The sequence below is a fragment of the Rhinatrema bivittatum genome, chromosome 4, assembly GCF_901001135.1.
Source record: "Rhinatrema bivittatum chromosome 4, aRhiBiv1.1, whole genome shotgun sequence".
NCBI lineage: Eukaryota > Metazoa > Chordata > Amphibia > Gymnophiona > Rhinatrematidae > Rhinatrema > Rhinatrema bivittatum.
In genome coordinates this window covers 419641174-419656106 of record NC_042618.1, presented here as the reverse complement: position 1 = coordinate 419656106, position 14933 = coordinate 419641174, and the positions used below count along the sequence as shown (strand labels likewise).

Sequence of the window (14933 nt, the reverse complement as noted above, 5' to 3'; positions counted from 1 at the left end):
CAAAATGCCCGACTGAGACAGTCCGCCAAATCGTTCTCTCCCTGCCAGGTACACCGCTCGGAGATATACCCTGAGACTGAGCCCAAGACCAAATCTGAACCACCTCCTGGCACAGGAGGAACGAACCCGTGCTTATCTGTTTGTTGATGTACCATAACGCCACCTGATTGTCAGTTTGGATTAGGTCCGACTTGGTCACCACGTGATCCTGGATTGCTGATAGACCGTAGCAGATTGCCAAGAGCTCTAGGAAGTTGATTTGGTGCTGAGCTTCCTGAGCCGACCACAGGCCCTGGGTGCGGAGCTCCTCCACATGGGCACCCCACCCCAGTGTGGATGCATCGGTGGTGAGAACAACCTAGAAGGAGGGGGACTGGAAAAGGACCGCTTGCTCCAAGTTGGCCAGGTCCTCCCACCAGGACAAGGAGGTCTGGAGTGGTGGCGTGACACATATCTGCACTGAAGTCCTGGGAGGCTTGCTGCCACTGGGACCACAGGGTCCACTGTGCTCTGCACATGTGCAGGCAGGCAAAAGGTGTGACATGGACTGTGGCTTCCATATGACCCAGATGGCGGAGCATGAGGTGGGTGGTGATCCACTGGCTCTGGCGCACCGAGCCTGCCAAAGCCACCAGAGTAAGTGCCCAGGTGTGGGACAGATATGCCTTGGCCTCCGCTGTGTCCAGGCGAGCGCCAATAAAATTCAGGCACATCGACGGGGTCAGATGGGACTTGGGGTAGTTGATGACAAGCCCTAGAGATTCCAACATGTGAATGGTCAAGTGGAGAGACTGAAGCATTCTCTCTTGAGAATTGCTCTTAATCAACCAGTCATCCAAGTAAGGGAACACTTGCGCTCCTAGACGGCGCAGGTGCGCTCCCATAGGTACCAGGCATTTGGTGAAATCGAGAGGTGCCAAAGCAAGGCCGAAAGGCAGCAACCCTGTACTGAAAATGCCTGGTGCCCACTAGGAAACTGAGATATCTTCAGTGACCGTGGGAGTTCTTGACGTGAACATACGTGTCTTTTAGATCAAGAGAGTAAAGTCAGTTCTCTCTCTGCAAGAGAGGGATCAGAGTGCCGAGGGAGACCATTATGAACTTTTCTTGTTTGAGAAAATGGTTTAAAGCTCTCAAATGTAGGATGGGGCGGAGTCCCCCAGTCCTCTTGGGGATCAGGAAATATCAGGAGTAAAATCCCGTCCCCTGCTGCTGCAGAGGAATGGGCTCGACCCCCTGCCCTGTATGAGGGCGGAGAGCTCGGACAGCAGTATCTCCTGATGAGAAGACTGACTCCAAGAGGAGCATGGAGGAGCATCCCCGGGCACACTCAGGAAGTTTAAACGATATCCTTGGCAAATGATGGAGAGGACCAATCAGTCTGAGGTGATCGCTAGCCAGTGATCCAGAAAGATCGCGCCCTCCCGCTCCCAGCACCGGCAGTGCCACCTCACCTTCCTTCTGCTGGGGCTCACGTGGCCCATTCGGGGCTAGAGCCCGCTCTCCACCATCAGAGAGCTGCGCTGAGGGAGAAAAAAGTCACCGGAAGCCATAAGAAGAGGAGAGAGAGCGAAGGGAAGCTGCCGAACACCCGCGGTGAGTCAGCCACGCCCCCTTTGAGCGAACTAGCTTATCAGAAGGCAGCTCAAAGGCCTTTAAATCACAAAGTCTCACGTCGGCAGGAAGTGCCCTCAGACTTAAATAGACGCGCCGCGCTCGAAGGAGCGCGATCTAAGGGGCCTGCCCCTTAGCGCGCCCCTTGGAGCGTCCCAGACTCAAACCGACTTTAGACAACGCGAGCACAGCACGCATCACTCAACCGACCGCTTTCGCCCAGCATTCTTCTGACTGCATTCGCCCAGCATTCTTCTGCACTCGTCCTTAACTAGAAAATCTGTTCCGGAAAGGCCTGCAGGGTAAGCACAGCACAGCCTCCCTCTGTTAATATAAATCAGTGCCTTGATTTCTATTCTCTAACAGTTACCAACAGGCCCTTCATCATTCTTCCCCACGCTGAGGGCACACACACTTGACTAGTTTTCACAGGGGAAACTAAACACTAAACGCCTTAACTCTCACCTCCATTAGGATATCACCAAACAGGCCACCACCTGCACCTAACAAGAAACCCCAACAATTCCTACTGACATCTGACTTCAGCCATCTCTATCCTTTAACACAGGGGTCGGGAACCCATGGCTCGCGAGCCAGATATGGCTCTTTTGAGGGCTGCATCTGGCTCGCAGACACGTGTCGCCATACTTCGCGGTTCCCCGCTGACCCAGCTGCTCCCCGGTCCTCCGCCGCCCGGGCTTAAAATGCTGTCAGCCCGGGCGGAACGCGGCAGGACAGCTGGAGTCAGCGGCACCGGCGTGCTCTCTTCTCCTCCCCCCCCCCCCCCCCCCGCGGCCCGGAAGAGGAAGTGGAGAGCATCGGGTGCCTGCGCGGGAAGAAGAGACCACACTAGCGTGGTCTCTTCTTCCGCGCAGGCACCCGATGCTCACCACTTCCTCTTCCGGGCCGCGGGGGGGAGGAGAAGAGAGCACGCCGACTGGAGTCATCCGGGTGCCTGCGCGGGAGTCATCGGGTGTCAGCCGGGTGCCAGCGCTGGAGTCATCGGGTGCCTGCGCGGGTCTTCCCGCGCAGGCACCCGATGCTCTCCACTTCCTCTTCCGGGCCGCGGGAAGAAGAGAGCACGCCGGTGCTCTCTTCTTCCCGCGGCCCGGAAGAGGAAGTGGAGAGCATCGGGTGCCTGCGCGGGAAGAAGACTGCAGCGCGGCTCGGAGGAAAATGAAAATCTTCAACCGCGGCCGATGGGACTCCGCCTTCGCCTCCGCGAGGGCTGAAAATGAAGGAGGTTAGCGTTGGGAGGTGGCTGCTGCTGCCGCGAGTTCCCGGGGGAGGGGGAGAGAGAGAGTGAATGAGCGAGCAAGCATGTGTCTGTGAGATCCTGTGTGTGTATGTGTGTGAGTGAGATTGCATGTATGTGAATGATTGAGAGCCTGTATATGTGAAAGAGAGTATGTCTGTGATTGAGATCCTGCCTGTGAGAGAGAGAGCATGAATGTAAGTTTACCATTGGGAACCTGTATGTGTAAGTTTGTAATTGAAAACCTGTTTGTTTGAAAGAGTATGTGTGTATGATTGAGATCCTTTGTGTGTGAGAGAGATCATGTGTATGTATGATTAAGAGCCTGTGTGTATAAGTAAGAGAGAGATCATGTGTGTCTGTGTCTGATTGAGAGCTGGTTTAGGTGATGGAGCATGTGAGTATGTGATTGAGAGCCTGTGTTTAAATGAGAGAGAGAGACCATGTGTGTCTGTGTGATTGAGAGCTGATTTAGGTGAGGGAGCATGTGAGTATGTGATTGAGAGCCTGTGTTTAAATGAGAGAGAGAGACCATGTGTGTCTGTGTGTGATTGAGAGCTGATTTAGGTGAGGGAGCATGTGAGTATGTGATTGAGAGCCTGTGTGTAAATGAGAGAAAGAGAGGACATGTTTGTAAGCATGTGAATGAGAGTCTGTGTGTGAGAGAAAAAGACAGCATGTATTTATGTGATTGAAAGCCTGTGTGTGTGTAAGCGTGAAAAGATAGACAGCATGTGTGTAAATGTGTAATTAAGAGCCTATATAAGTGAGAGAGAAAAAACATTTGTATATGTGAGTGACTGAGAGCATGTGTGTATAGGTGTGTCATTGAGAGCCAGTGTGAGAGAGAGCGCTGGTATGTGACTGAGAGAGGAGAAAGTTCCAAGCAACCACCCCACCTCCTGCTAATTCAGAACAATCTCAGGACACCTGGATATCAAACGTTCCCAGGTATGGCAGAGCAAAAAAATTTTGTATCCTTATTATTTTTCATTACTGGATCTTTGTGTCTGCTATTTTGAAATATTTGTTGGTATCTGGAATGTTTTATATGAGTTTTTAATTATTGGATATTCCACTCATCAGCTGTTTCGAAATATGTTCTTTTGTTAGGTACAGTTTTACTGCTGATGATTTTATATTCTGATTTGTTTTATAAGGAGTGTGGTGAGTTTCTTTTTTCTTGTACACTGCATACAGAGACTCTGGCTTGTTGCAGTTTCCATTCAGTTTTTGTCTGCATGCTTCTGGTATGGCGTTTGGTCTCTTTATTCTATGTTAGGTGAGGGACAGCACGTGATTCAGGTGAGGTTTTCTGCTGGCGTGTAGTTTCTGTGTAGGACTCTATAGCAGCCTGACTTGGTCCGTTTTCCTAATAGGAGATGTATTGGTGTCTTAAGGCCTGGTGTAATATTTTCAGAGACTTATTGTACTTTAAAAGTGTGATCTTACATAAAATGCACACAATTTACTTGTATTTAGTTTTAAACATATTGTATGGCTCTCATGGAATTACATTTTAAAATATGTGGCGTTTATGGCTCTCTCAGCCAAAAAGGTTCCTGACCCCTGCTTTAACATGTACCCCCTCACAATTCCCATCATCCACAACAAGTGGAGAGCACCTAAGTCCCCCACTCCCCCCCATTACTACCGTCAACAGAGGCTCAGGCCCATCCTGCTGACACCGGTCACCCAATTTCTTGGACTGGCTCTCTTCTCTCTCACTCTTGTTAACGCACAATCCATCTCCAAGAAAAGTCATATTCTCAATGACTTCCTATCCGATGCAAAACCTGACATCTGTGCCATCACAGAAACCTGGTTAAAACCCACCGACACTGCTCTAATAAATCAGCTTCCCATCCAGGCATACGATCTTCTCTCTATACCCAGACCCCAAAAAAGAGGAGGTGGACTTCTCCTCGCAGCCAAAAAAAACGCTAGGTCTGGCATTGCAGGCTTCTAATAACCAAGCAAATATCGAATTTGCGCTATTCAATTCGAAACATCTGACGATCGGATTAATTTATGCCCCTCCCGGAATACTGGAAGCAGACCCATCCACAATCATAGAACTAACAGCAAAACACCTAAACTCCAGAAACCGACCATCCTCATGGGAGATTTTAACCTTCACGTAGATGTCCAACCTCATTCTACCAAACTGTAAAACCCTTCGCTCCTCTCTCAGCAATATGGGTTTCAGACAATTGTGACAGAACCAACCCACAAAGCAGGTCATACGTTAGACCTTATCTTCATAAACGAGGGAATCTCAACCACACTATCCCAACTTGCCTTCCCGGTACCGTGGACAGACCACCGAATCATATCATCGGTTGTTAAAGATAAAAGAGCTTCCTCCGCAATCCACACAATCAATAACTATATCCGTCAGGAAACAGTGCTCTGGAGACCAACTCAGCGAACACCTGGCCAAGGAACTAGTGCACCTTGACCTCTCCAACGCCAACTCAGCAACTTCATCATGGACCAACATCACTAAAAAGGTTGCAGATCAAATATGCCCCATGACGACTAAACATATCAATCCAAACAAAGACAACAGGAAACCTTGGTTCACTCCGGAGCTGAAAAAACGTAAACATGAACTGAGATGCAAGGAAGAAAATTGGCGAAAAAATCCATCTTCAACCACCTTCCTTGTCTACAAATCGTGCCTCAACTCATACAGAAACAACATCAACAAACCAAGAAAGAATTCTTCTCCAAAAAAATCCACCACCTCATTTTTGATTCAAGAGCTCTTTTCTCCTATGTTTCAACCCTCACCAAACCCCCGGCGCCTACCATTCCAGACGAACAAGCTCTCAACAAAGCGAACGAACTAGCAGACTTCTTTGACAATAAAATCACCTCACTCCTAGCCCCCCTTCAAGGGATCATCTACACATCCAAACTACGTAATCAACCACAGCTCCCAATCATCACACTCAACCGTTCAACAATCATCGCACTCAACCGTTCAACAATCATCGCACTCAACAGATCAACAATCATCGCACTCAACCGTCCAACAATCATCGCTTTCAACCGCCCAACAACCATCGCACTCAAACGCTCAACAACCCAACACAACCCCAGCAGTGCTCGACACCTTTGAGCCCACATCCACATTAGAAATAGAGAATATCCTCAAGAAGATAAAACCATCCTCTCATCCATCAGACCATATTCCTTCAAACATACTGAGTCTGATCACCAACATCATAGCCAAACCTGTTGCAGACATCATTAACTGCTCTCTCACCCAAGGCTAAGTCCCTAACCAACTCAAGTTAGCCATGCTCAAACCGCTCCTCAAAAAACCCAACCTTCCCACCTCAGACCCAGCTAACTTCAGACCCATAGCAAACCTTCCTATGATAGCCAAAATTATGGAGAAAGTTGTTAAACAACTTACAGAATTCCTTGACGAAAACAACATCCTCACCTCAAACCAATTTGGTTTTCGTAAGACTAGGAATACCGAATCGCTATTAGCCACACTATCAGACACTATTATCTTTAATCTGGAAAAAGGCCAACCTTGCCTCCTCGCACTTCTGGATCTCTCATCAGCGTTTGATACCGTAAACCACCTGTGCCTCCTGCACGCCTGACGGACATTGGCATCACAGGAGCAGCCTTCAACTGGTTCAAATCGTTTTTGGAGAACAGATCATACAAGGTCAAGATAAATAACAAAGAGTCTCACGCGATCGAATCCAAGAGGGGGATACCACAAGGATCATCCCTCTCTCCGACTCTTTTCAATATATATCTTCTCCCGCTCTGTCCACTTACTCACCAACCTCAAGCTAATACACTTCCTATATGCGGATGACATAGAAGACTCACTACACAACGCCCATGTCATACTGGAATAATTGCCTTTCAGCTATCAACAACCTACTCACCAGCCTCAACCTGGTCTTAAACACAAACAAAACCGAAATCCTTATTATAGCACTGGAAAACTACTTCCCACCCACACCTCCTATCGTTAGCCAACGTCCGGATACCTCCGTGCACTCCACCTCGCAACAAGTAAAAGACCTGGGGGTCATCATAGACAGCGGATTCAGTCTCAACAAATTCGTTAATAACACAACAAAATAATGTTTCTTTAAACTATAAACCTTAAAGAAACTAAAGCCACTCCTTCAATACAGAGACTTTCGCATGGTGCTACAAGCCATCATACTCCCGAAACTGGACTACTGTAACTCTCTCCTCTTAGGCCTACCAGCATGCACCACCAAACCACTTCAGATGGTCTTGAATGCCTCGGCAAGAATTCTCTCAAACGCCAAAAAAAGAGATCATATCACCCCAATCCTTCATCATCTCCACTGGCTTCCGATTAAATACAGGATCCAATTCAAGTCCATAATGATGATACACAAGGCCTTATATAACATCGCTCCTCTCAACTTAACGTTTCAAATTCAGCTACACACATCCGTGAAACCGACTAGAAGTGCGTATCAGAACAGACTAATCACCCAACCGGCGAAATCCTCCCTGAGGAAACGCGCTCTATCCACAGCGGGCCCTTCACTCTGGAACTCGCTACCTCCAGACCTTCGCCTTGAACCTTGCCACGCTACATTTAAAAAGAAACTTAAGACTTGGTTGTTCAAACAAGCATTCCCTTAGAGTTAAGAGCAGGACGAAAGACATTTTCACATTAATTCGTTCTTTCCCCAGCCCCTAGCATATAACTTCCCGAAGAGATCATTATTGAATTGTACTTAATCATATAATCATGTTACTTATTTATATATAATCATATATACATATAATCATGTTGATAATCATATAACCATTTATTTATTTATTAACTCGCATGTTGTTTATTAACTGTTTAGCAATATATACTAATTTGTTAACTTGATTAATCTGTTCAATGTAAACCGCTAAATGAAGCGATAGTGCTTGTTCCTTGTAAACCGGGATGATATGTATATTATACAGGAACTTCCGGTATATAAATCCTTTAAACAAACAAACAAACAAATAAATAAATAAATAAAGATGGCCTCCTACTGGAGGGTCTGGTGCTGAGGGCATGATGACTGGGCTTGTGCTCCCTCACTCCCAGTCAAAAGCCCATAGTGGGGCTCAGCTGATGCACTAGGGACCTGCTGCTGCTTATAGAGGCCTCTAGAGGACACACGCTGAAAACGTCCGTGGGAAACCTAAGGCTAATACTTCCTCTGGAAGTAAAAAGACCTTCGGGCCCCTTGTCTCGTCGACCTTCTGGCCGAGGAGGAGGTGTCTGAAGCCCTAGCCAAAAGATGCTGAAGGGTCTCATGATGATCCTTTAGCTGAGCCACAGCATCTCAGACCTTTTCCCCAAAAAGGTTATCCCCATAAAACGGAGGTCCACCAGCTTCTCCTGGGCCTCCGGGCAAAAATCCGAAGCTCTGAGACAGGCCATCCTGCGGGCTCCGATGCTCGCTGCGGCCACACAAGCTGATGTCTCAAGACATCGTAAGTGGAAACATACCTCATGCTTACCGTATTTGAAAACTTGCTGGAACAGCGCAGGAATGCATCCTGCTGCTGAGGGAGCATTCCGCCAACTCCTGAACCTGTTTCCAGAGGTTCCGGGAATGTTGAGCCATATATAGCTGGTAGGAGATGATATGGGCTATTAACATTGCCCCCTGATACACCTTCCTACCCAGAGCTTCCCATTCCCTATGCTCCCAACCCGGGGGTACAGAAGCACGAGTCCAAGAGCGTTTGAACTTCTTGAAGGCAGACTCCACTACCACCGACTGGTGGGGAAGCCAATGCCGTTCAAAACCCAGGGACTTCTGTACAAGGTAGACAGCATCAGCTTTCCTGTTTACCGGTGATATAGAGACAGGATGTTCCCAGATGCACAGGAGCAACTCTTTGAAAATCTCATGCATGGGAATAGCTACCAACTCTTTTGGTGCATCCACAAACTGGAGCACCTCCAGCATGTGTTGTCTGGCATCCTCTTCCATCAAGAGCTGGAAGGGAATGGACTCTGCCACGGAGTGGACAAACCTGGCAAAGGTTAAGTCCTCTGGTGGAGACCGGCACTGTTCCTCTGCAGGGGATGGTTCCAAGAGGACATCCTTGTTGGAGGCCTCGGAAGTCCCGTCCCCCCCATCCCAGGGGTCATACAGTGCCTCCTCCTCACTGAAATCCCCAGGTGAGGTCAGTGGGGGACCCGTGCTCACTGCCCTTGGGCCCCAATGGCATCGACAGCCCCTAGGATCCAGAAGCGGGAGTGGCAGCCGAGAAGCCAGAGGCCCTGTTGGCCCTGGAAGGGCTGACCCTCCTTGCTCGGAGGAATTGGCAATGGGTATTGCCAGGGCATCGAAGGGCCCCTGGGCACCAGCTGCATAAGGAGGACACCTAGCAGGAAATAGAGGTGCTCCATCAGTGGTGCTAGGATTGAGGGAGTAGGCTCCAGCATTGGTGTTGGTGGTGGCACCGATGGGGCTGGTGGTTCGATAACCTTGAGGGCTCAGAGCACCACCAACTGAACCCTACGATCCAGCTCCTCCTCGAAGGTCGCCGTGGATAAGGCGGGTGGAGGAGGAGCAGGTGCGAACCGGATCACCCTCAAAATGAGGGGGGGGATCGGTGCCTGGCACTGACATGGGCATCGGTGGGGAGCACCTCGGACTCCCGGACTTAATCAAGGATGTAATCTCATCTCCGTGGAGCTGCTTCAGGGGCAACACAGTCAATGTCGGTGCCTTCCTGGAACCGGTACCATGCACCGATGGTGACCGGCAACAGTGCTTCCTTGATCCCCTGAAGTGCTCAGCTCAGTCTTTCCCAGGCACCGAGGAGGGCAAGGAATCTGACATCCTGAAAGGTGACAACACCGAAAGCGGTTGATCCCCGGCGCACCTCTCAGGAGGGAGACCTGGTTGAGGGTAGACATCAATGGTTTGGTGTCTAAGGGCTCCCCTCAACTCTGCAGCGTCAACGCACCGGATGCCGGCTTGGACAGCCCCAATTTCCTGGAGCCAAAAAGTTTCTCCATTTTATTCAAATGCGCCCAATTACCTTTCAGGGTTATCTGGTCATAGAACCAGCAACCCTGGACACCGTGCGATGCCCCCAGGCAAAGAATACAAACTTCATGTGTATCAGTCAGAGACATGGTCCGCGTTCACTGGAGGCACCGACAAAACCCAAAGGAAGCCATGCTTCGGGCCGGCCAGTGGTCAGTGGCGGGCGGATACAGACTCCAAAAAACCCCCATAACCAACCACAAAGAAAGAAGACAAAACTTACCACGTCGCCCTATTAACTAGGGGGACTAGGGAAGAGGGACCCTGGTGCAGATGCGAAGAAAAAAACCGCAAAAAGCAGAAGAAACTCTGAAAAAACAGAGCAGAGCTCCACAAACCACAAGGCAATAGCACCTCAGAAAGAAAGAGACTGAAGGGGGACCCTGCATAGCCCTGCAAATAGTGGGATGCTGGGCATACTCAGTGTGCTAATCAAAGTTTCTAGAAACTTTGACAGAAGTTTTTCGTGCCAGGCTCCATCTGATGATGTCACCCATATGTGAGGACTACCATTCTGCTTGTCCTGAGAAGACTAGGATTCTCTTCCCACCAGCCAGAAGCTTTATTTTATTTATTTATTGTTTCTTATATACCGCACAACAGATTCCAGATCTGGCTAGAGCGGTTTACAATTAAAACAATTAAAAGTTTACTATGTAACCATATACATAACCATAAAAATCCCCCCCCCCCCCCCTTAAAACTACCATGCAGTACATTTAATAGCACATCAAACCTGTACCCTTCCAAATCAGAAATGCCCGCTATTCTTTTAAAGAAATTTGGAGAGACTCAAACTATGATGGAAAAAGTCAGGTTTTTTACCCTTTTCCCCTCCAAAGGTACCGAATTTCACAGTTCTGAACACTGCCTCTGCAGCCAACCCAAAAAGCAGAAGCTGGACTTGGAAATAAATGAAGATGTTGGCAGTGAATTGTTACTGGAACTATTCAGGATGATCAATGGCAAATTATTTTTTATCTAAGAGATTCACACCTCATATTTAGGATGGACTTTTCACAATATTGGATTAATTCATAAATATAATTTATAAAAAAGCTTTTTGATATTCAAAATAATAAATTTCATATAGGGTGGACGGTGGTGTTCATGATTAAAAAAATAACGAGGTTTAACCTGAATGGTACCTTGAATAAATTTTATGAAACATCATTTTCCTCTCTTAAAAATTTTTTATTGTGAGGAGTGGGTATAGGTCGATCACACATGAGTGACCAGTGTTGGCATGTTTTTAATTTAACAAAAACAAAGAAAAAAAGAAAAGAAAAGATATAGTTAATGCGGGTCAGGTAGTGTCATTAGGTGAGTTACCCCCATTTTTGTGGGCAGTTTGTACAATGGCAGCTGTGTCTCTTTAAATCTTTTTTCTTCCTGACAGAAGAAAGCCAAAATGACACTGCAAGAATATACTTAAATAAAAGTAGTGCAGGCTTGTGAAAGGGTCTTTATTTTCTAGTTACATTTTCACCTAATGTAGCTCCGTGACAAATATGAAGTGTGATCATCATCTGAGCAGAGATGTTGCAATTGCATAAAACTGCATACTTGGGTTGTTCTTCCATGTATTAAATTAAAAATAAAGCTGCTAACATTGTCAGCCCCAGAAAGTGGAAGAAATGGACCTGCCAGTAACTGGCAGTGTCTATTACAAGTGACATAATGGTAAACAAACAGAAAACTGAGTGTCATGTTCTGAAGAAATTCCACTCCTCACAAAGGTTATTTCAGGCTCCAAGACAAGGTGATAATGTCTCTTTAAATCACAGTCAATAACATGGCTAGCTTATGACAAGGAGGCAGTACATAGCTGAAACACACTGCCACCTGTTACATTAATCATTTTAGACATTATGGGGCCTAGGCAATCGAAGCTGTGGCAAAAAACAATGTCAGTAAAAATTTAACATGCACTGTAAGGTCAGTTTTACTCTGCACAATACATTTTTGCCACATTAATGTGGCCACGGTACTAACACATACAGAAACCAATGCTATGTAAAAGCTAGCCACTGCCACAAATCTCCCGTGCTAACTGGCCTGAAGTGAAAACCCTCCAGCTACCCTCACCCCCAGCACACAGAATGAAGGGGCCTGTACCCTCTCCCAGTACTGAAAGTAAAGGGGCCTATGAGCCCAGATTCCTTCCCTCAACCCCCGAACTGAAAGGGGTCCCCATGTCCCAATTTTCCACCTCTCTCCCTCGTGGACAGAAAGTAAGAGGTTACAAGCCCCTATTTTCCTACCCCTGCCCCAAGAGCAAAGGGTCTCTATGGCCCAATGTTCTCTCACCCACCTTCCCCTGGGAAGGTTATCCCCCTAAACGTACCGCCTTTTAACACTGGTTTGTCAAAAATCAGGACAAGAGAGAATGGTTGCCTTTTTGCCCCATAGTCAGTGTTTTTAAAAATGCCACTGGCTGATCTCTCGCAATACTTTATGAAATGCTTGCTTATTAGCTCCTTTAGTCATTGGTCGCCTATGTCCTGTACCAGTACCACTCAGAGATGGAGACCACTCAGATGTGGGAAAAGACAAATATAATTGTTGAGAGGATGCAGGGTCAACTCCAACTTCGGTAATAGTTGAACTCTCTGCAGAGAACCACACTGATAGGCATGGAAGCTGCCTCTTGGCTGGAAACTCTGTATTCCATGCCCAGATAAATTTGATGGGACCCAAGAAATATTTAGAGGGTTTGTGAACTAATGCCACTTATTTGTTCCTCCTGCAGCCCTACACGTATGGAACCAAGGCTAATAAGGTGGCCTAGTGATCAGTTTAATTACTAAGGATGTCTTAAAATGTGCCACACCTCTTTTGGGGCAATAAAGCTTCCTCAAGAACAATATGGAAGAGTGTTTTGCTCTGAGCCTTCGGGGAACCTGTTAGGGTACAACTGTCTGAAACTGGAATCATGAATCTGAAACAAGGACAGCATACAATGGCAGAATACATTCAGTATTTTGAAAATATACAGTAGATCTCTCTTGGAACAAGGTGCTCATCTACATTCAACCAGTACCTGACCCTGAATTTAGGCTTTTACAAGAAGTAAAACATAATCAAGTGATTAAGCATAAGTCTTGTTTTCCTTTCACATATTCAAACTATACAGGCAAAGAGCAACATAGGAGGCTTGCATCTTTCCAGGTAACGCACAGATTTATTTACATCTGCTTTTAAGATGTACAATATAAAGACTTAATTTAAGTGATGTACTATACATCTATCCACATCATATACAGCTTTATTTACAACAGAACCAAGAGATATTTAGCCAATCTGCTGGATTGAGTGGCATGCCCCTGCCTCCAAATAATGCAGTTACCAGTACTGTCGGGTAATGACAAATAAATTATTTAACTACAGGAGATCTTTCCCCACAGTATATTTTTAACTACAGAAAACGAAAACAAGTTGTCAAAAAGCTCCTGCAAATGCAGAAATTCCAAGTGTCACTGCACACCACGTTTAGCTCTCCAAAAACTGCTAGACTCACATCAAACATGCAAGTGACGCAACTCTTAGATAATAAGAGACACCAACACTAGTGCCTAGTTTAAAAAGTTTAATTATACAATAAATTTTATGCTAACATATTAACCTGAAAAGCAACATAATTTTCAATAGAGTCCTCCAGTAAAGTAAATTAATGTTAGTTACATTCGATAAACCGTATTAAAAAGAGTCTAATTATAAAGCAATTATATTTCAAGCCTGAATTATTGAACAGTTAATATCGTGGAACTACTTAATTTGATGTATTTGAGAAGGTGGCAGTAAGAAGAGGATGAACTGCATACTGAGACTGATGAGAACAGATTACAGCATAGTGCTCCCATGGCTGTCTTGATTCATATGGCCCCAAGGGGCACTAGTGAAAAGTGCTGCTAGAAAAAGCTAACACAACCCTTACCTTCTTCTCGATGCGTGCCAACTGCTCCTTATGGAAGGCATCCAGGCGCTTCAGTTCTGCCTCTTTGCATTCCAGCTCCTTGACCTACAAGGAAGAACATATTCCTCATGAATGCACATGCCCAGAGTTCTACTAGCCATGCTACACTAGAAAAAATCTGCATTCTTGCTGACTGCAAGACACACACCAGTTCTCACAACCTTTGGGGTGGACTATACCAAGCCTCGTCGAACTAGAGACCCGTATCTCAAAATCTCAGGTACATCCACATACATAGATAGTTTTTCTATTTATTTAATAAAAGTTATCACAGACTAACAGTCCATGCAGACCAAGGCAAAGAACCAGGACAAGCACAACTGTAGAGGCCAAAAGGGAATGAAATGCACAAGCCAACCTCCAAGACAAACAGAACTAATCAATAAAGCCAAGAAAATCAAATTACAGTAGCATTAAGGCACTCCAGGTTATTAGAACTCAATGTTTGCTATTTTGCTACTTAATCTCGAGGCAGCATTTATGAAGGGCAAGGAAGTGACTAGGTTACCGTGTGATAGTATGTTCACAGCTGCTATTTTAATTTTCTTAAATTAATTTCTATCCAGATTTGAATATTTTTTGAATATTTTGTTTAATTTTTTATGTATCTTGTTTTAGAATGCAATTTACTGTTTTAGAATGTAAATCGGTATTATATCTTTTGACTACGGTATATAAATTTAAATAAATATGCTGTATAACTTCTGACTTATGCCATATCTCCTAAATTGAAACAAATACACGTACGAGTGAGCAGACCAACCTGTGCTTAAACTATTCAAATATTTTGCATCTTTCCTCCCACCCTCCCCCCCCCCCCATTCTTTGCCTATTTCATGTTAGGGCATTCTGCTAGAGAGGTTGTAATAAATGCTAAAATAGCCTATCTGCCTTTAAGTAAAGAGCAGCCCCAGTCCTCCCTCCCATCCTCCTGGGAGCAGCCAGCGGCGAGAGTGAGAGCAGCCCGGGGCGGATCGCGAGGCGGCTTCCAGCAGCCCTCGCCGGCGATGGT

The 14933-nt window shown here is 46.3% G+C and overlaps 1 protein-coding gene across 3 annotated transcripts in view; it reads right to left on the bottom strand.

Moving 5' to 3' along the window:
- CHCHD6 (coiled-coil-helix-coiled-coil-helix domain containing 6) overlaps positions 1-14933 on the bottom strand; it is a 453605-nt gene that overhangs the window by 254511 nt on the left and 184161 nt on the right. For all 3 annotated transcript variants that reach the window (XM_029601326.1, XM_029601327.1, XM_029601325.1), the window contains exon 5: positions 13883-13966. In XM_029601326.1, coding sequence (XP_029457186.1) covers positions 13883-13966 — 84 coding nt within the window. The remainder of the gene's footprint in view (positions 1-13882; positions 13967-14933) is intronic.